The sequence below is a fragment of the Onychostoma macrolepis genome, chromosome 12 (assembly GCF_012432095.1).
Source record: "Onychostoma macrolepis isolate SWU-2019 chromosome 12, ASM1243209v1, whole genome shotgun sequence".
Lineage (NCBI taxonomy): Eukaryota > Metazoa > Chordata > Actinopteri > Cypriniformes > Cyprinidae > Onychostoma > Onychostoma macrolepis.
In genome coordinates this window covers 11,052,030-11,078,283 of record NC_081166.1, presented here as the reverse complement: position 1 = coordinate 11,078,283, position 26,254 = coordinate 11,052,030, and the positions used below count along the sequence as shown (strand labels likewise).

General features: G+C 36.2%; 3 protein-coding genes across 5 annotated transcripts in view; 1 reads left to right on the top strand and 2 right to left on the bottom strand.

Moving 5' to 3' along the window:
• Nucleotides 1–1,722, bottom strand: part of atrnl1b (attractin-like 1b) — a 102,813-nt gene extending 101,091 nt beyond the window's left edge. Inside the window, 1 exon segment of the mRNA XM_058793282.1 lies at nt 579–1,722. Within this exon segment, the coding sequence (XP_058649265.1) occupies nt 579–814 (236 nt within the window). The 5' untranslated portion in view covers nt 815–1,722.
• Nucleotides 1,723–4,350: 2,628 nt separating this feature from the next.
• Nucleotides 4,351–8,239, bottom strand: trub1 (TruB pseudouridine (psi) synthase family member 1). The gene is made up of 8 exons (XM_058793895.1): nt 8,065–8,239; nt 7,813–7,911; nt 7,076–7,131; nt 6,893–6,974; nt 6,728–6,800; nt 6,486–6,625; nt 5,565–5,621; nt 4,351–5,463 (listed from the first exon to the last, which is right to left on the bottom strand). The coding sequence occupies exons 1-8, from the start codon at nt 8,222–8,224 to the stop codon at nt 5,234–5,236; spliced, it is 897 nt and encodes a 298-aa protein (XP_058649878.1). The 5' UTR covers nt 8,225–8,239; the 3' UTR covers nt 4,351–5,233.
• A 1,024-nt stretch (nt 8,240–9,263) lies between these two features.
• Nucleotides 9,264–26,254, top strand: part of ablim1b (actin binding LIM protein 1b) — an 82,042-nt gene continuing 65,051 nt past the window's right edge. The window contains exons 1-2 of one of the 3 annotated variants that reach the window (XM_058794277.1): nt 9,264–9,483; nt 11,734–11,854. Coding sequence is in view for 2 of the 3 variants with exons in the window: in XM_058794279.1 (XP_058650262.1) it covers nt 25,395–25,641 (247 nt within the window). In the remaining variant the exon portion in view is untranslated. Of the gene's footprint in view, nt 9,484–11,733; nt 11,855–20,660; nt 25,642–26,254 lie in introns of those variants that run through there. The other 2 variants (XM_058794267.1, XM_058794279.1) reach the window with 2 other exon arrangements.

The following is a 26,254-nucleotide window of genomic DNA, read 5'->3' as shown; positions in this document are numbered from 1 at the left end:
AATTCAACCAAACTGTGCCAGGACTCACCAGGAGTATACCAAGAAAGATTTCAACGTGGAAATGAAATCTAGATTTTAAGCCACATGAAAATCGTCTGAGAGGAGGGAGCAGTCAAGAATAAATGCCCCTCATATCAGTTTTTAACCAGATGGTGCACATATGTGAAAAGCCCCTTTCAAGTTATCCAAATTTCCCAGACAAATATGAAATCCAGCAATCAGTAACATGCTTTACAGATGATTGAACATACAATGGACCTGTGTTCCTTCCCAAGCATCACAATAACAAAACTTTAAATTTGAATAAAATAACAATGAAAGAAATCACATACAAAGCTGTCACTGGGGTGGTATCCTTACATCTTTATTTTCATATCTACCCCTAAATGGTACATATTAGTGCCTTTGGGAAGGGCACACCACATCAAGTGACAGCTTCGTACCTTTTTTCCTGAAAGTGCATGTGCATCCATGATCAGTGAAATTGACACACAAGCACTTGCAACATGCTTTTATGTTCCTCCAGAGCTGTAATCAGTCCTATTGAATACATATAAATGCCTTTTTTGAATACTCACTTGAATCTTCCCTGGCAGTGTTGACACTGGTCCCCAACCCATCCATGATCACAGACACAAGATCCGTTCACACACCTGCCTGACAGACAGCTCTTCTCGCAGGGTTTAGATGGAGAGCAGTCTGAAATCAGCACCAGGGAGAACATCACACACAGCCATAAATATCTCTGCATGCCCTGCAGTCTCTGTCTGACCAGAAACAGTTCAGGTCTGAGCATTCTCTTCCCAGCATTCATGGTTTAGGGATGCTGCTGCTGCTGTTGTTTGATTGGGTATCAATATATTACGGCCTTTCTTCCCTGTTTATTGGTGCCCAGATTGTTTCGGTTATAACAGCAGGGGGGGATCCGTTCACTTATAGATCATGAATATTCCTTAAATATGAGCGATCGTTTCCCAAAACGTAAGCAATCGTTTAATTGAAAACATCCAGATCCGAGTGTGATATGGTAAAACGAGCATAAACACAGGCATATTAAATCATCTGTCTCGCCTCATTGTGTTTCTGAACAAGGGCAGGAATTTCCTACGTTACCTCCTGCAGTTACAGGGCTGGAAAATAATTCCCCATAACACTGAAAAAAATCTTTCCTTCCAGAGCATTACCATAACTCAAGTGATGAGATATTTCCAGCTTTAAAGCATCATATTATTCAGCGGTCTTACTCTGATCCCGTCCGCAGCCATTTTAAAGCGTAAACATTCAGCTGGCTGTCCAAATACACTGCTGGTGTGCTTTAAAAGCCACTAAACCTTGGGCTTTTCGTGGCTAACGTTCATATGCCACGGGAAAAACCGCTAAACGAAGAAGGTTTCGGAGTGAAAAGCATCCTTTATAACCGCAGCAGTCAGTAACACGGATGTTGTTTCTGCTGTTGTCCGTTGCGCTGTGGGATTTGGAAAACCTGAGGAACTATCCGTTATCCGCATATTTCTTCGCTGTTTTTCAGGCTCAACGTGATAAACTCCTTAAGGAAAGCGTAGACCCTCAGTGTAGGTACATATCCTCTTCGTCCCAGTGCGCTGAAACCCTCTCAGTGTGAATTTCGGCCCCCTCGACCACCGTTTAAGCTCTCATAGTACGAGCAGCTCGCGCTGGCTGCTCCTCAGGTTGGAGCAAACTCAACACAGAGATGTCTGCGCGTGCGCAATGGGAAGAGGCCATATTTAAAGAGACAGAGACCAGTATGTGCGTCCCTGGAATGTCCATTGCAGTACTTGAGAAGCTTTTGTTAAACATTTTGTCTTCAGGACAGGAAGTGTGTGAAAACCTAACTTCCTACCGCTATTTCAGGTTTTTTTGTTCTGTTTTGTTTTGTTTTTTTACAGTGCATCAATTTCAAAACCCAGTCCAGAATGCTCCATACATTATATTGGCTATAGCAATGTATTTTCTCACTGAATATCACAGTGGTTTTCAAACTTGTTCCTGGGGACCCACATCTCTGCACATTTTGCATGTCTCCCTAGTTTACACACCTGATTCAGATCATCAGCTCATTAGGAAAGAGCTCCATGAACTCAAACGAGTGTGCCAGATAAGGGAGACATAGAAAATGTGCAGAGCAGTGGGTCCCGAGGAACAGGATTGAAAACCACTGGAATATCAAGGTTTTATGACCCTGATTTCAATCACACTTTCAAGCCTCCATCACAAATATGAACTTTGTCCTTCTCTTGAGTGTTAAGGTGCATCTCAATAAATAATACACGCTGCCAACTTAAGTAAGGCTGAAATACCGTACGATGTCCTGCTCTTTTAATTTATTAGTGTCAAACTTCAATGCTCAAACATATGCTCTCTTAATACAAGTAATATGAAGCAAAGATCGTTGGGGTTTGGTAAGATTTATAAAAAAAATTAAATAAAAAAAGTAATTTTTTTGTGGGATTTGTTTGTGCTTGTTTCTGTCATGCTCACCAAGGCTGCATTTATTTGATCAACATACAGTAAAATAGTATTATTGTGAAATATTATTACAATATAAAAATAGCTGTTTTCTATTTTAATATATTTAAAAATGTAATTTATCTCTGAGATCACAAAGGTGAATTTTCAGCAGTTATTACTCCAGTTCACAGTGTCACATGATCCTCCGGAAATCATTCTAATATGCTGATTTGGTGTTCAAGTTACATTCATTATTATCACAGTTGAAAACGGTTGTGCTGCATTTTTTGTGGAAACCATGATACTTTTTTTCAGATTACTTTAATGGATTGAAAGAACACAAGAACAGCATTTTTAGTCTTTACTGTCATATTTGCTCAATTTAATGCATCCTTGCTGAATAACAGTAACAAAGTGACAAAGTATATATATATATATATATATATATATATATATATATATATATATATATATATCCAGTTTGATCTGACATTCATAGTACGAAAAAGATGGATCTCTTTAAGACCATAAAAATTATAACATATATTCACACAACAGTAAATCTGCCAGTTGTTATACAGAATGTAATAAAACTCTCAATTCAGTTGGGAATTTGATACTCTACATGGACAATTACTGGGCTTTTGCCATGATTCTCACACCTCACAGACTTCCCTTTTTAGATCATTCCCATCACAACAGCCCCATTCAGTCAGGCACTGAACAGATGAATAACATCACCGCATTATAGCGCTGACTTTAGGAACAGAGCTGTTTGGTTAAAATACATGGGAGTCCATGCTAAAGAGGAAATTTTAACATAAAAAGAATGCCAATTAACACTTATATCATAAACATATTTTTAATTTAATTCACACAGTATGTGCTTCACATATTCTGTGCTGGCAGAGGTTTTCAGCTTTTGCATTTACACAATATTCCAGTCTATGAACATTCCCATCTCACTCAGAGCTACATTCTTTAATGGCCCACTGGGGAACATGACACTTTCTCCTCAGACCTTCAGGAATGAAAGAATCAAAGCCTCAGGCAACCGCAACTCAGACTCACTGAGCACAACAGTTACTGCACATGCATGTCCCAGCCTGTCAGAAAGCACATGTGGCATAACTGCCCAATGATGCAGCAGCAGTGACCTGCAGGATAAGCATATATTGTTGTAGTTAAATCACAGGTGATTTACAACTCATTCCTCTGTGCTTTAGGCATGCCATAAATCCTTCACGAAGCCAAAGCACCATAGTGCCCCCAGATGGTAAACATTTAACAATATAGTATAGCTGTAGTTAGAGCACTTGAAGTGGTGTGCATGACAGCTACTCTAAAAATTAAATTTATTGTGTGGTAAAAAATTATATTGTGTGCTGAAAGTGAAGGAAAAAAAAGATATTAATTTATCCATGCCAATGCAGAGAACTGTATTGCCTCTTCTCTCTATATAAGAGTAGCCAAGTAAGGAGGTGGGGTTTGTATTTCAAATGATTTCTTTCTTTCTTTCTTTCTTTGTTCTTAATGCCATTAAAGTATGGGTGGAAACAGAGTCTGGGAGCAGAGGAATTGAATGTGATCTTAATCCCTGACTAAGAGGGATTAGTATCGGAGTATGCTGATTGTGCACATAAAAACAGTCTATATTCAGTTCGGCAAGAGACCATGCCGACCATACTTTACATAAATCTTTACATACTTTACATACTGCTTTACATAAATCTCAGTGTGTGTGACTGTGTTTTTTTCTGTGTCATCTGAAATCAGCTTTCAATTACATTTTTATTTTTTAATAATGTGTTTAGTTTTTGAGTTGGGAAGACACCTTTTCCCTATAAAGGATAGAAATATAAAAATATTTGAAAAATTGCACTACCTTTCCAAAGATTTGGGAATGAATACATTTATTCATCAAGGATGCATTAAATTGATCAAAAGCAACAATAAAGATTTTTACATTGTTACAAAAAGATTCTATTTTAAAAAATGTTGTTCCTTTAAACTTTTGATTCATCAAAAACTCTTGAAAATAAAGGGGGGGAAAAAGAACAAAATGTATCAAAGTTTGCACAAAACATTAAGCAGCACAACCATTTTCAGAAATGATAATAGTAAGAAATGTTTTTAAAGCAACATATTAGAATAATTTCTGAAGGATCATGTGACACTGAAGACTGGAGTATTGGCTGCTGAAAATTCAGCTTTGCCATCACAGGAATAATATTTCATTAAAAAAACTTTCTTAAAATCTCTCACAATATTAGAGTTTTCACTGTATTTTTTAAACAAATAAAATGCAGTCTTGTTAGTTATTATAGAGACTTCTTTCTGAAACAAAAAATCTTACCAACCCCAAACATTTGAACAATAGTGTAATTTATTGCTATTTTCCAATACATGAGTACTGCAATAATCTGACGTTATGTATTGCTTCTATTATAAATGTTATGTTTTTTACCTAACATGTAAATAACACGTAAAAGACTAGAACATTTACTGAGCTGGAGAAAAGAAATTAAATGACATAGACATTTATTAACAAACAAAATAACTACTTTCAAGTACATATTTATTTTTTCATTAAGTGAATTCAGATGCATTAATAATGTATCCTGTTTTATCCTCACTTGGCCATGAAGATGGATACACATGGATGGTAATAGAGGCCAGATCAAATCAGAGTGTACCAGGCAATTTCCTACAGTTCTCTCACTGCAAATGGAATTTGTGTATCAGATGGGTCGTTTTATCACCTTTAATCGTTTTTATCTCCATTGTCACCCCCAGATTCAGATGGGGTGGGTTTATGCTTTGATTTTTCTTTCTTGGCATGCTTCTGTTGCCCCGATGGCTCTGGGCAGGGCTGCAGAGCCTGTGAGATATCGGTCCATGTCCAGCGATCCTCCTTCAATGCGTGCTCTTCCAGGGTGAACTGACCCTGCTTAGTCCGAGTGAGTTCCTTAATGTGAGCACAGGATGACAGTGCTGCGGGGGTACAGGGGTGAAAATCAGATTATTATGTCAAGTAAATTAATGTTAATGTTTGAGGGCAGTTTAACAAGAAATAAATATCTCTAGAGTGCTACCTTTTGCAAGATCATCAACCAAGCTTCTGACATAAAACCCACCTCCACACTCAACATCTGTAAATGCAAAAAGCAGATTTAAATTTAATGAAAAAGATTAACTAAAGCTGTTCAGCATGACATAATGATTTAATGGGGGAAAAAAAATGTTTTATAACAGCGCACTCCAAAATGAAAATTTGTTGAAAATGTACTCACCCTCCAGCCATCCAAGATGTAGATTAGTTAGTTTTTTTTTCATTGAAACAGATTTGGAGAAATGTAGCATTACATCACTTGCTCACCAAAGAATCCTGCAGTGAATGGGTGCCGTCAGAATGAGAGTTTAAACAGCTGATGGAAGCATCACAATAATCTAAAAATGATCGACACTCCAATCCAGACACAACTCTAGTCCATCAATTAATGTCTTATTAAGTGAAAAGCGAAAATAAAACATTTCTAAACAAATATGTCAGTGGACTCTGAGGTGGGAGGACAAGAGGGAATGGATGTTTTCACCAGAGGAAGTGTTTTTATGCATTATGAGCACATATTTTGATTAAAAGCAATGGTTTGAAGCTAAAACACCTTAATGATGGACTTGTTTCTTAAAAGCATGCAGCTTTGCACCTCACTAGATGTTAATTAATGGACTGGGGTCTCTCACTCTGACGGCACCCATTCACTTCAGAGGATCCATTGGAGAGCAAATGATGCAATGCTAAATTTCTCCAAATCTGTTGTGATGAAGAAACAAACTCCTCTACATCTTGGATTACCTGAGGGTGAGTATATTTTCAGCAAATTTTCATTTTTGGGTGAATTATTTCTTAAACTCTCTAAATAGAGTATTAATGAAATTGTACAAGAAAACACATTTACCATTCATTAATATTTATCATATAATGTCTTTCCAAATTTAGCATATAAAGGACAAACCTATGGTGAAATATGGCGGGCTGAAATCCTGTAAAGAGAGATTGTACACTGTGACTGGACGTGCAGGTTTAGCCTCAACCTCTTGACCTTGCTTGAGCAGGACAGACATGCGCTGGCCATCCCTCTTCAGTGCTGAATATCTTTAAATGCAAGCATCAGATTTTCTATGACGTCAAGAAACATAATTCATTTAGATGTCTATGAAGAGTATATTGTGCATCAAGCAGAGAAAACTGACTTACAGAGGTGGAACCTGCATAATTTCACCCGTAAATTGCTTCAGCTTCCCCTCAAAAGCCTCTTTTGTGATGTGATCTGGGAAAAACAAGCACTAATCTTTATACACTGACTTCTGTGAAATATCCATTCCCTCATCACAAGAGCAGCCACAAAATCATGTTTCTCACCGTAACTCTTCTCTTCAACAACATTTCCTGTGACATCAAGCGTATCAGTTCCTTTGCCTAACTCTCCAACAGCTCTGTATTTCTATGAAAAAAAAACCCATAGAATCAAATGTTACAGTAATAAAACGTGTGGATGACAAATGTAGAAAGACACACACACGTTATGACCCATAAAATAATTACCTTTGATCCTGCAAGCATTGTGGTGAGCATCTTTGTTCCTTCACCAATTCCAACCACTGCAAAACATTAGGTTTAAGTAACATTCTTACATATTTTATATTATATTATATGCTTTCACATTTTGTTTTATATATGGTATTACATTCTACTTAAGGCAAGACACTACAGGTTAAACCACTGTTCATTCATGCATTGTTATTGAAGCAAAATCCCATAATCAACATGCTTTCTTTAATTTTCTTTCATACTTGTTTGCATTGACACATTTCAATTACAAGATCATACTTAAAAGCTGTTTTCTCAGTTCTAAATGTTTTTACAGAGGGGTTTGTTTGTATCATTTGCATGATAAGAACATTTTATTATTCAAAACATAGTGACATTTGTGTGAAAAAAAAAAAAAGAGTAACTCTAATGTCACCAACATGAAACAAGAATCTGGCTTTATCCAATTATCCAGTTTCCATTTCTGTTCTAAACCTTTCTGTAAAAATTATTGTATATTTATACTGAGTATTTAATTAGATAACCAGAAAACGTCCAATAAATAAATAACTGTTTTTAAGTGCTTTATTTAATCAACTAGCGTTATGAAGGTTAAAATGGTTACCCTATTCATCTGTGGTGTCTTGTCTTATTATGTCATTGCTGGTAAGACTTCACTAGTGCTCATGGTGTAAATTTTTTGTTTGTTTTAATGTATCACAATAGAAGAAGATACTTGATGATTACATTACCGAGTACACCAGAAGCATTGCTGTCCAGGGTACCACCATGGCCAATTTTTAAAGGTTGCTTCTTCCTCTTGCGAGGATTGGGATTGGCAACACCTGCCTCTGTGTAAGGATAAATTCGTTACACAATAAAAAGTATTCTGATAATTATTTTAGCAGTGCTTATTTCATTCCCCAATGCAAAGGACTGACATCTACTGCTAAGAATGAATCTCAAGATGCCCTTAAAACAACAAAAATTAAAAACGCACCTACCTTTTAAAAGCGCCTTCTTCAGTGAGTTTAACACATCCGCGGAGGTGGGACCCTGTTTCTTATAAATGGCAAATATACCATTTAAAGACTGCAATTTGAATAGCGAACTGTTCTGTACAGCCATGCTTGTTGCTATCACGGCGCGTGATGATGACGTCATTCGTATGCCGGTATTGTAGTTCTTTCAAGCGTGACCTTTTTGTTTGGGTCGGTTAGTTATGATAAGCACCTTCAAAATGGCCATAAAATCACCCTCGGTTGGAATAGTAATATTTGATATTGCCAGAGCAGATTCATTCCCTGTTTTCCACCCAAAATCCTGCTGCATCACTAATCCAGTATATTCCTGCAGTCATGCCGCAAATGTAAAGTTCGCAAATGCAGGTCTAGGATCAGTTTCCCATTGCAAATCTTAACTATAACTTAAATGCGAATGCTGACTCTAGATCAGCTGTGGCGGACAACTTTTATATTGCATTGCCTGCGTGCACAGAGAAAACTGCGCCTTTATCATAATATAATTTGCTGCTTTCTTATAAAACATTTTCGTCCTTCGTATTTCACTAACTCGTATAAAAGCAAATCTACCAGCATAAAAGTATATCATTAAAACATTAGGCTAAAGTGATACATTATTAAAATAAATGCGTCGAAGATTACCTTTAAAGTTCACAGTAAAATATTAAACCACATGATGGCGACATTTACCCACTACTGAAGAAGTACAAAAAACAATTTGTCGGATATTTGTTATATTTTCACATAGCCTATCAATTATAGAATAAGGATTATGAATAAGTAGGCCTATTATTATTAAAGTAGCATTAGAATAAGTAGGCTATTATGCAATTAGACTAATTTTGTGTTAGCCTACTAGGGTTTATTTATTATTATAACAGTATTATTATAATTCATTAATAGTAGTACATTAATGGTACATTTTAAATGGTACATTAACCAAGTGCGATCTTATATAAATGTGCACACTAGGCAAATCACAGTGACTTTAATCTTCGAAAAGAAAGGGTCTAAAAGATAATATATAATATAAAAACTTAAAAAGCAACATCCCAGTCTGTTAAAGCCAGAAAAAACAGTAGTTGGTTACTATTAAAGCAGGAGTGGCTAGTCAAAATATAACTGCTTCAGCTGTAGCCACATACCATAGCAGTCAGTCTATCGTGCAAGACACGCCCATTGTGTAAGCCTCCGGTTCCCGTTATTCCGTCGCGCTTTGTAGTGAACACTGATGCCGAGCACCAGAGCTGATCCGCTGCTCATGGACATAGAGCTCGCACACTTTCTGCTTATCTGAAGTCGGGGAACTGTATTTTGGATTGAAAGGCACATCGGTGACCACCATCATCTTATTTCAGGAGGAAAATCCACAGTTTTCATACTGCATCATGTCAACAAGAGGTAACCAGTTTTTATGTAGTTTTAAAAAGGCATTTTCTAATTTGCGAGGACAAATGTCTTATTCATACGTACTCAAAAGAGGTCACTCTATTTGACACGTGTTTCATTCTGCTGAGAATGAAGCTACCTTTAAACTTGAGACGCGATGAGACTGTCACGTCCCTACACCTGTCCTGAAACAGTTGTTTTTGCATATATCAAATCTGACAACTACATGCGAGTTAAAGTAGTAATGCTACATGCATTATCTTAGTAGCCTACTTAATATAAAAATGTAGTAGCCTATTACAAACACTGTTAATTTGCTTTTTTCTGCTTCTGATGTGTAGGCTATTAAAATGGAATTTTGATTTGTTTGTTTAGATTATTGATGCATTATCACAATTGGTGTAAAAAAAAAAAAAAAAAAGTAAAAAACTTTGGGAGACAGTTTTGGCGAAAGGTGTCCCTTTGTCTGGATAATTTTCTTTTTGACTTTGCATAATATCTCACAATTTCTTCAGGGATTCCTGACAAGGTTTGGTTCCAAACTTTCAATTAAAAAGGCGATATTTATTGTTGGCCTATATTCTTTACAGACTTTAAAAAATGACCTGAAGACAACTGAAGGGTTAAATAAAGCAATTACCTCCTTTTCTGAGTTCAAGAAAAGACATGGAAGAAACAAAGCCTACTTGACTAGTGTATTATTTGCATTTTGTCCTGTCACTGTTGGGTGCTCTTCTTTTCATATTAGCGTCACACAAGATGATGCTATGTATACGCCCACTGAATGTTTCTTCTTATTATTCTTGCTTTGACAGTTCAAATGGTTTCTGGACTTCAATTACAGACTCACCGCAACCACTGCAGATGATTTGTAGTGCTGAGTCTATTTAAAGAATCGGGGCTACTGCTACCATGAGCCACAGTCATAAGCCTCAACCATGCTATAATTACAGCATGTGTTCAAAAACTTGTGTGTCTAAGAAATTATTCTTGAAAAGTGTTGCAGTATTATTGATTTAGCTTTTGTGATTTCTAAGTCTGAGACTTGCTTTCTATCTCTTCGAGAGAGGCTCGAGTGGATGGATGCCAGTATTACAGTTTATGTAGTTGGTTTTTTTTAATAATTATAGTTGTTCTCAAGAATGGTGCTTTTCTTCAAATGTTGCAGCCTTTTTGAATTAAATCTAAATGGCAAACACTGCAACTTAAACTGAAGTAGATGCAGAATAGTTCTGTATATAAGTTTGGAGGTTATTGGTCATAAAATTCCTGCATCAGACATTTTGGCTGGAAGTGTGTTTAACTTTGGTCTTGAGTTTGCTTTCAGACCGTTACATTTTGGTGAAGTCCTATTCACAGCGCAAATGCAAGTCCATGTTTTTCTTGCCATGTCCCTATGACCCCTAGTAGCCCAGATTGGAGTAATAGAGTTCACTTTAAACTTTGCACTTAAGATCAGCAAGCCTTTTCCCAGTTGTCCAGTCATTTCATATTAATTGTTGAGGTCACTGGAGTGCAACTATAACACCAGACATCTGTAAAACTGTGGAATAAGTTTGACAAAGCAAAAAAAAAAAAAAAATCATCAAAATCTAAGTAGGGATAAATAGGGCAAGCTGTCACACAGGAGGTTTTCAAAAAGATTATATCTCAGTAAATATAAGGTTTGTGATGAAACAATGAATGAAACAGCATGCAAAAGCAAAAAAAAAAAAGCTATTTAATGGCAGGATCTGTTGTACCAGCTTAGAACATAAGTGCAACTGCTATTGGGGCATGTTGTCACAAAAAGGTTAATGTGTGTTAAATAAACTATATCTTTTTTCCCAGGAAATAATAATGGAAATATTTAATTACTTTTTTTGTAGCCACGACTTAAAGGCGTGTCATTTTAAAAATAAACCCTAAGAAATATTTACTGAAGTAAAAAAGTGTGACAACTAGCTCCGTCTCCTCTATTCAAAAGAACAAACAATTAAACACTAACTGGCAGATCTTCTTGACGTGATTCTCAATATCCTCCCCATTATTCACTCATCTATCCGTGGTGCATTCCCTCTTTCTCTCTGTATCTCCATTTCTTGGACCCAAGATCATTGTCGGCCCCTGGGGAAGCCCAGTTTAAGCTGTCAGCTGAAATCAGTGTGAGAATCTGAAAAGTAAACCGTCTCTAACAACATCCAGCGAGTAGGAACCTCTCAAGACTTGTTTTTCTTTGGGTTTTAATCAGAGTAGTGAGACCACTGTTTTCTTTTCCAACAGCCCTCACATATATTCTCCAGGAAAGACGACTTTGTGACAGCTCTATCACTTTCACCTTCAGAAATTGGCAGTTTTTGAGATGGAAAAACAAACCGATGATGGTTCAGTGTGTTACTTAAAGGTACAGGTCACCCAAAAATTTTAATTCTGTCATCATTTACTCACTCCTCAGTATTCCTTTAATGTGTTAAAACACAAGAAAATAATTCTAAATTACTTGTGAGATATTTCAAGACTGATTAGACTGAGGATTGTAAACGAGGTGTGCTCTACTTATCACTGTCCCAATTCAGGTCATCCAAGCCCCTGTAAGGTATGTCTCTTATCATTGCTTTAAGTGGTTGTCAGACTCTGAGACTTGTCTCTTGATGGGGGTGAGCAGGACGGAGGCCAGAGCGCTTGGAGTTTTGCTGCAATAGAACCTACTCTGTTTGACATCGGAGACACGGAAACACAATCACTTTACTTCAGCCGAATGACACATCATAATTCCTGCTGTCCAGCTCAATGCTATGCTTTCTTTGTATCCTGCTTAGTAGCTTGGGTTTAGTCAGAGTTGTGTTTGCTGGATAAATAGTTTGAATCATTCCTGCACATAGCTTCAACACAGTCAATTAAGCTAAATAACAGGATCAGGCAAATAACTAGCTTAGAATACACTGAATTTGTGATGTAAGGTAATGGCACTGTTTTATGACGCTCTGATGCAAAAGGTCTATTAAGAGGCGGTTATGATTAAGTAATTTATATTTTTGAAACATATTGTAACATCTGTTTTTGCTCCGCCAACAAAAAGCTGAAAATAGTCCAAACAAAATAAAAGCAGGATCATCCGTTATAACACTTTCATGAGCAGCAGGTTTTGTTCCTGGATGAATCACTATTTTTGAATGAATCACTTGTGTGAGTGGTTTAGTAGTCTTACTCCTATATTACATTTATACAGATTGACAGCTGTAACAGATGTGAATCTCAAACCGACCTGTTAACGCAACATCTTGCATTCAAGTCGCAACTTTATGAATGAGTAACCGACGACAATCCTTTTGTTTTTTCACTAGCTTTGAATATTGAACCTGTAACCACAGTGACACTGACTGAAGTAAATCAAGTAAAAGGTCATATTTCCATTAATGTAAGTTACCAAAAACCACACATAAAAACATTTTTAATATTTTTCATTGCAATAATTTCACATTCTATTCTTAAATTAATGCAGAAATAACATAAAGACAGTATATTTTTAATATTTGTATAATAGCAGCTTTTTTATGACTGAAGACCAGTACCACTGATACCAGTACTACAGATGTCTCTATAGGAAATAGTTTTTTCCCCTAATATTTATCCATTGACTAGCCATTCAGCATTACAGTATAATTGAGAGCTATCAATTTTAGCATTTATTAGACTACTTAAATATACATAAATTGAATTAATTTATCAAACTCTAAATTTTAAATTAAATACAGATGAATTCTTAAAGCTATGAAAGTTATTGAGTTCCTCTTTTTCCTTTTGTTCTTTGATTAACAGACATCACAGCAGCTGGATGTTCGCAGCTGGTTTGTGTGAATGACTGAATCGTAATAGCAGTTGCTTCTTTCATTTCTGAATTAGTTAATTAGTGGTTTTGAACTCATCAGTTGAGTAAATGATTCAATGACTCACTTGATTAAAGGCAGTCATTTGTCACAACCTACTGCGCAATAATGTAACCTGCAGAAACAGTCTCACTAATAGCACAGACTCACAGTCTGTCTAAAATATGCAAAAAAAAAACAGGCCAAATGTAAAAGTTTAAAAATTGGTTCTTTAAGAAGTCTTAATGTTATGTGTAGTCTTTGAACTGTGCAAGATGCTTAACTCTAGCCGTCGGCTCTGCTTCTTTGTGTGGACTTGGTGGTGATCTGCACTACAGACCTGCCACCGTTAGGATGACCAGGGGAAGTGGAGCATGCTTGCTGATTGCTGGGGTTTCAGCCTCATGAAAGCCACAAGGCTTTAGTTGTTGTTCCAGGCTTAATTAAGCTTGATCCCACCAGGAAGCTGCCCCTCTGCCTCTCTCTGTTCCCAAGCCGCCCTCAGCCAGCCGAGCCTGGACCCACTACATTCCTATAACTAGGATGTCACCTCTCTTTGGATGAGCTGGTCAAGTGGAGAGGGGGAAGGGAAGGGGGAAAAAAAAGAAAAAATGATGGAGGAACCAGTGGCGGGACTTGAACTTGCAGTCCTGGGTTATGTCACCAAGTTAAACTCTTTGAACCCATGTATGACTTGTACTTTTTGTTCTTTCTTTCTATGTCCCCCATTCTGCTTCAGAGGGTTGGTGAGGTGCATATTGTTTAGAAGTTTCATGGAGATCCTGTATGAAGTCACATCAGTGAATCGACTCCCCCTGAAACAATGGCAGGAGCTGGGCAGGAGCCAGAGGAATGAGAGAATGAAACATTTCCATGTGTTCTGTTCAGTGGTTTTGTTTTAGACATGTTTTACACCACCCTGCACTCATAAGATAACCTCAGTTTGAAATAGCACAGACCTCATTTAACAATGGAGACAAAATAATACAAAAACTACACATTACATTACAAATTGTTATGCAAAACTAGCATTATTTGAGAATGATCCAGTGAGTATCTTGTTCTTGAGTGGAAATTAGGACCTTTTTAACAAAGGAGTTTAAATGAAAAAATTCTTTTGACTTTTAGCCTCCTCTATGTATATACAGTGTACACACGCGCACTCTCACACACACACACACACACACACACATAAATATATATATATATATATATATATATATATACCTTGCAGGTGTGTGAGCACCAGATGGAGGCCATCTTTCTGATTCCAGCTGACCACACACTCCTGAGCTATGTATTCCCTGTGGGCTGCTGATTCTGTGCTTCTGCACTAAAAAAAAAAAAAAAAAAAATCGCCATCCTGATGAATGCTTCATCTGCGCTCAGCTCCAGAGCCACTCGAGAGTCTACAGAATAAATGCTTAGCTTCAATTGGGAATTTATCTTACCATGCATTTGGCAAAATGTTTTAGGCCACGTTCTCCTGATGCCTGGTTCATGTCAAAGCCAGTTTGCTTTCCTTAGTTTATCTCACTTTGCGGACAGAAGTCCAGTTACAGACCAGTGGGGGAAAGGGCTGCTGATATTACTGGCTACCAGCCGACTTTTGTCCCAATAATTTCCTGTGTTATTGTAGAAGATGTGGCTAAAAGTAAACCTAGAGATCCCTCTCAAAACAAAGGATCATTATGCTCTACACTGTAGTAAAAAATTCTAATCACAAAATCCAGAGTGCAGTTGATACCTTGTCTTCTTGACTCTTATAGTGACCTCGTGAAAATCAGACCTCGTGTGTCAGATTTTGCTTACATTGTGGGGTCCTCAGAAAGACAGTAAAACCTGAAATAACCTATAATCCAGTGATCTCAAATGGCTAAAGAAACATGCAAAATAATAAATGAAAATCTAGAATGTTTTGTGATGTTTCAGGATTAGGTTTAATAATATGTTTCAGTAACAGTGGTATTAGCTCAGTATTAAAGCAAAAGAAGTCAATGTAAAGTCAATGTGAGCGTGTGATTCTGCCCTTTTGGCCACGGTTTAAATTGCACAATCATCCAATTTATTGCAGTTTCAGACCATCTGTTTTTACATACTTTATTACATCAGAACGCAGCTCACTCTTCTTTTCCTTCTTTTTTCTTAATCTTCAAAAAAAAAAAAAAAAAAAGTAATTTTGCAGAACTCCATCCCCTTTGTTTACTGTTTCTAACTGAGACAAGCTTTAAATATTAACTAGAGATTTGCGTGTTCGCAGTGTGGGTATTTTTCTGTAAAATAAAGTCATAAATAGTTTGCATATTCTTCTTACATGGGTTTGAGTGAATTCTGACATTGCAAAGCATTTTATCCGAGTTTTCTTTCTTTTTAATAAGAAATGGTTAAAATTACACAGTAACATGTTTAAAAACCACAGAGTCTGCAAACCATTATCAAGGCAAATGCTTCTCAGAGTCAACTAAAAGAAGAAATGCCTCATTTAAAAGAAATAACTGATAATTCAAGCCATATTTTCAATAAAAAACTGTCTACGAGACAATTATGACAGTTTATTGCAGTGTGGAATTCTGACGGTTATGCTTTCCTTCAAAATGATTGATTTGGCTTAGAGAGGCTTATACTCTGACTTAATGTTGTTTCAGTACATCACAGTAATAATCCTGTAGTCCTGATTGATCCATTTATGAACATTGATGCATGACGTCCACTTAGCATAAACTGAAGACAGAATCCAATTAGAATGGAAAGATCTTGCAGTCCTATGAGCCTTATTGTGAGAGCAATATTTGCAGTTTTCCTGGCAAAGTGGGTTTGTGGGTCATCTACAAGGTCACGGCAGTATAAGGGCTTAATTGCCACATCCAAAAAGACCACCTGCAGTAAGAGCAGAAGCAATCACATTAATTACTTCTTAGCAGGGCATAGTTGCATTAATAATAGCTCTCCAGACCGTGGCTTGGGAGCAGCAGATGTAGGATCAGACATTACTGAAACAGTAGCATCCGTTTTGTTCCCCAGGCCAGTGGCCTGTGTGTTTCTAACACTGTGTTTACCCAGAATTCTGTCAACCCACGGGATATAGAAAATGACCTTTTGATACCCCAACTGATGCTAGGGGAATCTCTCAAAGCCAAAATTTAGATATATGAAGCATTTGTCAAGGCATTTTAGCTTGTATGCAGTGTCTGAATGTGTTATTTTAAAGCCCCCCTCCAGCTCAGAGAATGATCAGGCTTGCCTGAATGATGCACACTGACATGACACTGTCCGGGGTTTTTAAAAAAAATTTTTTTATTGAAGGGTCATTTTCAAATGCTAATAACTGGCCTGGAAAATTAATGTGCTAAAAACAGTACAAAATTTGATTTAAAAAAAAAAAACAAAAAAAATTTTTTTTTCAATTGTATTTCATTTTATTAAAGAAAAGAGAATATATAGATTAATGCACCCTTGCTTAATAAAAGTATTATTATTATTATTTTAATCTTACTTATTCCAAAGATTTGGAATGGAAGTGTATCGCAGCAATACAACTGTTTTCAACATTAATGATAAAAAGTAATGTTTCTTGAGCACCAATTCAGCATATTAGAATTATTTCTAAAGGATCATGGTACACTGAAAATTGTAATAGCTTCTGAAAATTCAACTTTGCCTTCAAACTTTTAAATTATAATTTAAAATATATCTAAGATCTGAATTACCGTATTATTTCATTAGTAATGAGGAATGAATAGTGGTGTGTATGCAACAAGGCCATCGCCAATGGCTACCTGACATCATTTTAGAGCTGCTGCTTACATGCAGTCTCTTTGTGTGATTAGACCCTGAGAGCTTTCTCTCCCTGTCACAGTCTTCTTACAGTATATCCAGTCACTGTACATGATATTTTGCGGTCACTTATTTTATAAACACTGCTTTTTGCAGCGACGTACTAAATGGTGCATCAGCAAATAGATTTTTGAGTTATGAACCCACTCAAAGCTTTTAATGCTTCAGTGTTAAGATGCATTTCAGATGCAATTAGATGCTTTTATATTGTGTCCTCCTTACCGGGCATGAAGCAATAAAGTGGCAGGCAATAAAAGCTGTTTTTTCATAAATTTTGTCCTAACCAGTTGCAACAAGCAAATATGGAGGACGATTAAAGTGCCATTTAAGAATAAAAGAAAGAAAACAATTGTGAATGTATTAATTCAAAAATAAAAAAACTAAATGAATATATCACTTTTCAAAGTGACAAATAAATAGATGTATTTAAAACTCATGTTTATAAAAAAATATATATATATTTTTTTTTAAATACAGTCAAATTTTTAAATGCCTTTTTAAACAGTTTAAGAAAAGCAGATTGCAAATGAATTAAGAAAAGTAATTGGCCAATGCTTTAAAATGCTTATTTAGTATTAATCTTTTGGTAAATTTTAAATATTAATTAATTAAATGAGTTTTAAAAATGTCTGTTTATTCATTTCAGTATATTTATAAGTGATTAATCAATTTACAGTTTTATTTTTAAATTAATATTTTAACAATTGGATTGACCATCTATGAGTGACAGGCTTTTCCACCAATCACTTAATTCTATTCCTGTTTTGCGCTGAGAGCCCCGCCTACAGTGAAATCTCACTAATCCATAATCCTCCATACTGTTACATTTATCATCAGATATGTTCAGACTGGCTGTGTTGCAGTGCACGTGCAGTGCTTGTTGCTTGTGGTATCACACCTGGTCGGGACACGGTGTTAGATTTGTTTTTGTCTTCATTGCTTGCACCTTGTTCTCTCCAGAGACTTTGGTACTATTTGCTCTGGTGCTCGTGGGTCTGTAATGGGAGTCTCTTAAGGGCCGAGAGGGCTCTTAAGGTTTGATTCTGATGTTGGCTGAAAGTTTGAAGGTCGTCCAAACAAATAAACACCTCCACGATGTTTCCAAGCAACCTCTGATACCGTGGGCTATTTGCATGGTAGACCATAATCGCCAGGAATATAATTCGAACCAGCCTCACGTAAAATACAGAGGGGAAAAATAAAAAAATAAAAAACCTCTGGAAAGGATTACGACATTGTGAAAGAATTTCCCCAACATTTCCTCTTCAAGTGAGTCCAATGAGCACTGACGGATCAGTTGTTGAAGACTAAGAGCAGGAGGTTTTGTTGTTACAATATTCCCTCAAGTGTAACCATTTAGCACAAAGTTGCTAAGGCTCTCTTTTTCTTCCTCTTTCTCACAGTCTCTGTCTGTTTGTGTTCGTGAGAGTGTGTTTTTATATTTTTAACCCTGAAACAGATGTGGCGCATGCCTACTTTGCAGTGTTTCAGGGCAATTCACGATGAGCCAGTTTAATCATCCAATGGGTGGAGCCGAACATACCGCTTCACCTTTATTGCTCCTGGAGAGCATGCATCTGTTTGCAAACCTGTGTGTGAGAAATAAAGCAGGGATGCAGTCATTTAATCCTCACAGTGTGAAGAAACACATCTCGTTCCATGTCGTAAATGTCAAAAGCACCTTGTTCTAGATTTCTCAACAAAGATGAATATGTCTGTGTGGTTTTAATAGCTAACGCAATTCTTTTGGAGTGAAATTCCTTCAGGGATGTTGAATTAGGGTCACACAGCCAGAAAAAAACAGATGTTGTATTCAAAGGATTTTAAGTTTTTGACTTCATTTGTAATATTTGAGACACAAACCACAGTGATATTTGAATATTTTTCTAATTTGGATCGCATAAATGAGAAGCTGTCAAATTATGAGAAGACAAGCTGTTTATTATTGGCATCTAAATGTAAATTTACCTCATAAAAACTGCACTGTTAGCACGTGTATGCCATTTCTATGGTGTGCATGCTTACACTTCATACTGTGAAGTAGATCTTGAGCTGGTAATTGCCATGGTGTGCAGTGGGCTGTATTTGATTGGATTAGATTTGCTGTATTTTTGGCCCCTTGGTTTCCTGTGTAACAAGTTATTTTCTTGCACTTTTCAGAAGTGCAGCTAGGGGGAGCAACACTTAACAAAATTTCACTTGCTATTAGTTTATATACATTTTCAATGCTGACCTGGGACTTCAGCCATTTTTAAACTAAGGACCCCTTGGTGGATATAGAAATAGAGCAGGAATCCCCTGTTTAATATAGTACCATACACCCTACAATGATTTGCATATAGTAGGGTCAGATATGGTATTCCCACCTTATTTTTTTCTCTGTCATGGATGGCATTTAATCTCAACACATTTAATGAATGGCTATGTTCTTCTTAATTTTGTCATTTTATCTAAATATCAACATTTTAGTCAGTCAATAAACTGTTCAAACTTCATTTTGTGTCTCTAGAAAATAGTGATCTGTGACATTTACATATTAAAGTATTTTGTATTTGTATGATTTTGTATGTTTTTGTTAAGTACAAAATAGTTAAATACGTTAAAAATACTGAAGAAAAAATGCTGTAGGATTTACTTTATTCAGAAATTGCTAGTACATTTCACAAATAATAACAAAAAGCAACAAGCAACACATTTAATTAAACATTAAATCGTTTTTTTTTTTTTTTGTAAAATGTACACCAATAATTTATTTTAATTTTATTTTTTTCTCATTCTATGACTGTTAAAATGATATTCATAAAATTATATTTCAGATTAATCTCTTTTTCTGGGATTCTGCTTTGTCAGTTGTCGGTTATTCAAAACACAAATTTAAATAGAATAGCTAATTAAGTATTTTACATTAATTATTCTTTACATTCTTACCACAGGTAGGGTTCTATCTTACCCTAGTACTCTTTGAATGTTTTGCTTTTTTTATTTATTTTTTTATTAGTACATTTTTCAATTTATTACCTTTAGCTATTGCATTATCAACCTGCACATGCTAAACCTAAATCTAAAAATGTTATAAGTTAAAAATAAACACACATTCTTCTTAAGGGTGGCATCTTCCTCTATCTTACCCTACCATATTAATGAATTTCCATATGTTGTGATGTTTACATTGCACAGCCATTAAAATATATATTGTGATACACTTGTGCATCTAATGATTTCACTGACTATACTTGAGTCTGACTATACTTGAGTCTCAAAAACTGAAATCTTGATGCATTGTGAATGGATGTTATATAATGTCAGTGTTCCTCGTCATGATGCTCTTTACATTGCCTGCATTCATCTATGAAGTGATTCACTCTTGCCATGAGAAATTCTATACACCACATGGAGAAATGTTATGCAATGAGACGTGGGCCCAAATGGCGATGAAAGGGAGTATTGTTTGATGTTTTGGAGGAAGGTTATTAAACCATGCATGGTTGGTTTAATAACCTTCCTCCAAAGGGAGCCGGAGCGGATCCAGTACTATGTCCCATCATGAGCTTTGCCAGTCCATGATAACACATGCATATCCTTTCCTCAGCAACTCGACTGGTCAAGTGTAAGAATGTCAGGATGGATGGAAGGCCCGGTAGCATTATTAAGGAGGTTCAGCTTCCAGGTGTGTGGACAAGCCCCTGAGAGCTTCTCTGTGCAGATTAGCTGCTTGATTGTGTTGACCTTGCCTGAATCAGAACATATGTGTAATAGGCCATAAGGTGGACAAAGATGTGCATTTTACATCATACAAGACTGACTGAACATGATAGGCCTATGTGTGCAGCAGTGGCTTCATATACCATCAGAGAATCCAGAATACTTTTATCTACTTTTCCTACCTGACTGTTGTCAGTATACTTGATGACTACCTTGCTTCTTTATTCTTGTCTAACCTACCTCATGTTGCAGTTTCTCAGGGTAATTTCTGAATGTGTCAGACAGTAGATGGTGCTCTTTGCTAAATCAGTTACTCTAAGAAAGCTGCTATTAATATTTCTTTATTTAAAATTTAAAAACCATCATACCTAGGGCACAGTGGGTAGCATTGCATTGCACGAGGAAGCAGGTTTGAATATTGTCATATGTCAAGATCCCATATACTAAACAGCTATTTTAAATTGCAGTAATATACTATTTTGCTGTATTTTTGATCAAATAAATGTTGCCTTTGTGAGCTTAAGAGGGGAAAAAAATTCTTTAAAAAATGTTTACCAACCCCAAACTTTTGAACAGTATATATATATATATATAATTTATAAATATATAATATAATATAAAAAAAATTCTTTAAAACTATTAAATATTTCATTTTGTGTTCATAATGTTTTAACATCTTATATATTAATATGGTAAATATGCTTTATGTACTAAATGTAGTATAAAGCTATTTAACCTAAAATATAAATAAAAGTAAATTAAAAGGTAATAATGCTTATACTAAGGTGTTACAGAGAAAATATAGCCTATATTTTTTTTTTACATTGGAGTCACCAGCATGACTGACTTGCTAGGTTAGTAACCTGTGCTGTAGATTGAAAGCAAAAAGCCTATTAAAGTACCAAAGAATGAAGGAAAAAGAAAGATGCAAATAAATACAGCTTAGCATTCATTTCTTCACATCTCGCCCACATTTGACTCATCGCTGTGTATTGCTTTAACCTTCATGTTGGGGTGTGACAGAGGTAATGGATACTCTATGGTGTTGTTCAGCACAGCCATAGACTGAATGACAACACTGCGAAATGTCAGCAGGACTTAATCTGCCTCTCTGCTCTGTCATGTGAGGCATTTCAAGCATTTGAGCGCTTGTAACACGAAGGGATTCATATTCTCAAATGATGGAAATTTAATTTAGCTTGTTAAAATGGTGCACTGCTAATATTTTGGTTTCTACTTTCTTAAATGGGCTACACAATAGATTTTAGCTAAGTGCTTTAAATTGTTTTGTCTATGTTCTTTGAGCCATCAATCAAATCATGATAGTATCCTTATCCTAAAATAGACCATGTGGAGCTTAATAGTGTCTTGTTGTAGTATTAAAAGAATGTGTGTTTGTGTGTGTGTGGATGGGTCTAGACATTTCTACATCTGCCCCAGAACTCTCTGTGAGATAATCATTGCTGCTAGTCTCGCAGAAATTACACACTGCACTTTTAAAGTGCCCCAACACACACTTTGCAGATTGTTTCTGTGCTCATGCGTCTATGTAAGTGTGCTCTAGCACAGCTGACAAATGCTTTTTGCCCCACAGTGGTTAGACTATAGTCATCTCCCTGAGGCTAAAGTGGTGATTATGCATACGCGACTCCCCCATAAGCCCCTCTGGATGGAGACATAGGTGGTCTGGGCACTTTGTTGTACTCTTGTCATTAAAAGTCATTATATTGCCTCCTTGCTCACATAACCTCCACCTGGATCATACACGGCGCTGGTGAGCTGTATGCATCTCTAATGTCATAGTCATTATCTTAATGCACAAGGACACACACAGGTGAGGAGATTTAGATGAAAAGCCATAAGTGAAAAATGAGCTGTCACAGAAATGGGACTGAAGGAACGTGGACCATGAATGAGGACCAAAGACTGTGTAAACCTCAGGATGTTTGGTTGTGTTTCCTCTGTGTCTTCGATTAGCAGTCAGAGTAATGTTTCTTTTCATCCAGATTGATGATTTATGTAACTGCTGTGAAATCATCCTAGTGTGTGAATCGTATATCCAGTTCAGTCATGAAACGCTGGATGGCACAGGTCGATAGGTCCTTTACATGCAATCTGCTGTCAGTCACATCAATCATGCATGAGCTAATTGGCCTCTGCTGGATCTGCAGCCAATGAGATTGCTTGCTCATCATTAAAATATTCTGGTTCAGTGTTCACTGTAAGCTGGTCCTGCAGTGTGCCATCAGAGTAAAACCCTCCACCTCCCCCAGTTCCACCTGTCTAGATCTGCTACAGAATTTACATATTCCTGTTCATGCAGGAGCAGCATTACATGCTCACAGCAGCAGCAGCAGCATGCATAGCAGATATAGTTCACCTAGACCAAATATATTAACATTGTCATATCCATTAGCATGTTAAAACTATTCTACAAACTCTTAAAATATTCTAAAGAATTTTAAATTGAAATCCTGAACTACTTTTTTTGTGACAAAAATAATAAATAAATAAATATTTTTTCATCATTTACTCACCCTCTTGTCATTCTAAAACCTGCACTTATTTCTTTTTTCTCTGGACCACAAATGAAGATAATGTGGAAAATATCTCAGAATATTTTGAAAAGTGACTTGTTAATGGGAAAAAAAAAAGAGGTGGGATGGAAAATTATATTTCAGTGCTTTTGTGAGTGAATACAAGTTTCTCCGAGAATGCATAACTTTTGTCAGGGAATAAATTTTTTGTGGAACGCAATAATTTTTCAAGTGAATGCAAAAGTTTTAAAATATGTATTTTTCCTCCCATCTCATATTTCATCACCATGTCTCATTGCGAGCTCTGTAAAAGTCATTGTTGTTTTGGACCCCATTTACTTTCATTGTACGAATGAAAACAGTTCTTCCAAAACCTTCTTTTGTGTTAAGAAAGTCTGAAACAACTTGAGGGTGAGTAAATGATGACATAATATTCATTTTGGGGTGAACTGTCTCTCCATGTGGCGTGTCAACTTTCTTATTCTGTTAATGTATGTTCTATTGAAACAGGAAGTTTTAGTGGAACACATCAAAAAGTTCAAAGTTTTTAAATAATATTTTGTAAGCATGTTTTAAATATCCTGAATGTTCCCCATTAGTTTTTCAGCATGTAAGACAAAATCTGAGTGAAAGAATGCATAACCTATTTGTATGCAGGAATATTGCACTGTGACACTGTCTGTATATGATTGTTAAACTTTTAGTGCAGTACTTCTATGATCAATTTTGTGTCTATGACATAAACATGTTCATGTGCTTGAAAAAACAGTTTGAGTAGCTGTTCGTGTGAATATGAATGACGCAGTCAGCGGCAGTGCGTTGCTGTTTTATTGATGTGTTAATGTGCATGTATGAATGGTACTTTTAATATATTTAATAATATACTCTTGAGTATAACATGCTTATCATTGAAAGCATTTGACTGAAAACCTGTTTCTTAAAAATATCGTCTTTTATATTTCATAGAAGAAAAATGATGACAGAATTGTCATTTTTAATTGAACTATCCCTTTAAAGTGTGTGTTTCTTTGCTGTGTTGTGTGTGTCTGAGAGAGAGATAGCAGTCATAAAGTTAGTGTATCGAATAAACAAGTATTGCACACTTTCTGCTGATGTGATCATTTGAATAAATGACCATTGTAACGACCTCAATGAAAATGGACATTTTTATATAACAGCTATCATATCTCTGACAGAAACCCCTTTATATCTTTGCAAAGTAATTGCTGTACACATAAACGTGTATGTGAGTGATACGTATGTACGTACTCGGTACATATGGGACACGGAAGCAGGGTTTATGATTCTAAAAGTACCACAGACAAGGTCCCCTAGAACAGCTTTGGTGACATGCCAGTTTAAATGCGGATGCTTGTTTGGCGTGGGTTTACAAGCTCAGATAGAAGCGCTTTTGGTTAGAGAGGATCTTTATTTTAATCAGAAATGTCAATTTAATCAAGCCGATGTATTATTGTATATGTTTTATTTCCTAGTATGTCCAGTATAAGGATGTTGATGCCTTGTGTTGTATTACATGAAAGACTCGGTGAAAGCCAGTCACATGATTTGATTTAAATACGATTTAAATTGCAATATACGGCTACAATACCATTGAATGTAAAACTTTCTAATCTTCTAGAAGATGCATCCAATTACAGAGCATTAGGCCGGTTTGCATCTGTTTTTGATATTGCAACTTTCATCCGCATTGTATCAGATCACAAAGTCACGATTCCCACGACTGTCCCATGCAGGTGCTCTTTTTCTATTCCACTGAAGATAATCACTAAAAATACATCGGCCGTAATCTGCTTAGGTAAACCAGGAAGGAGCTCACAGCAGGGGGCTCAGCGCTGCTTCACCAACAACACAAATAAACCCCTGCGATCTGGATGTTTAATCTAGTACCTGGGGTTGAGCTGTAACACAACTCACTTTTGCGTGACCGGGCGATTTTTATGTTCGTCTTGCATGGTATCTCCTTTAGTGGTTAGAGGGTCTCGCCATGCCCAACTTACCCAATCTTAACAGCTTTGGCAAACTGTGCGGCTCCAGCCGCAGCGACGACTCTGTGGTGCTGGACCGGGTGAAGCGCAAGAACTCAGTTCGGAGAATGTCCATTATTGAAGATGGGAACGTGGCTGAGGTGCTCTACCTCATTCCCAAACAGTCCATGATGGAGCAGCTGCCCTTCCTGAACCCTAATGAGTATGTCATCCTGGAGAAAATGGCACCTCCTGACATGGGACCCGGTAAGGGAGGATAGAGAGTAGGAGAGATGCTTACTTGCTAAGAAACAATTTCCAATATGTGACTGCCTGTGTTATTGTACAGTTGTGCAGAAATACTTTTTTAAGGAGAAAAATTATGTTATAGCTAAAATAAAATAAAAATAATTTAAGTAGTCATAATTGTTTATAATAGTATTTTTTAAAAGGGCAACACTGCAGAAAAATAATTTTCATTAATGTTCTTTTTTTTTCTCGTTAACCCCCCCCCCCCCCCCCCCATTGTTTTTTAAATTACAATATTTTGTAATATTTCACTTTATATCATTTTCATTGTATTTCATTGAATTAATTTATTTACAAATTAATTTTATTTTTAGTAAAATTACTTTGTTTTAAAGACGTTTAGATATTTCGAAAAAATAATGAAAATCTTAAAATTTCCCCCCCAGTGAAATTAGTTCTAAATTGATTTGAAATTAATTTCTAAAATGAGCCAAAAATATTTTTAGATGTTAGCAGAGCAGCAGTTCCGAGTCATAGTGACCCAAGTGATATTTGTAGAGGGGCTGAAGTATTTCGTACCAAAAATGTAATGTATTATAAAATAATTGAGGAGATGAACAGAGATGCTGGT

Excerpts from the sequence above, each read along its gene's own strand:
- trub1 (XM_058793895.1), bottom strand. The coding sequence starts at position 8,224 with ATGACGTCATCATCACGCGCCGTGATAGCAACAAGCATGGCTGTACAG. Across the intron at positions 7,132-7,812 it reads CAATGCTTCTGGTGTACTCG|TGGTTGGAATTGGTGAAGGA; the intron begins GTAATGTAATCA and ends AATGTTTTGCAG. Across the intron at positions 5,464-5,564 it reads GGTTGATGATCTTGCAAAAG|CACTGTCATCCTGTGCTCAC; the intron begins GTAGCACTCTAG and ends GTACCCCCGCAG.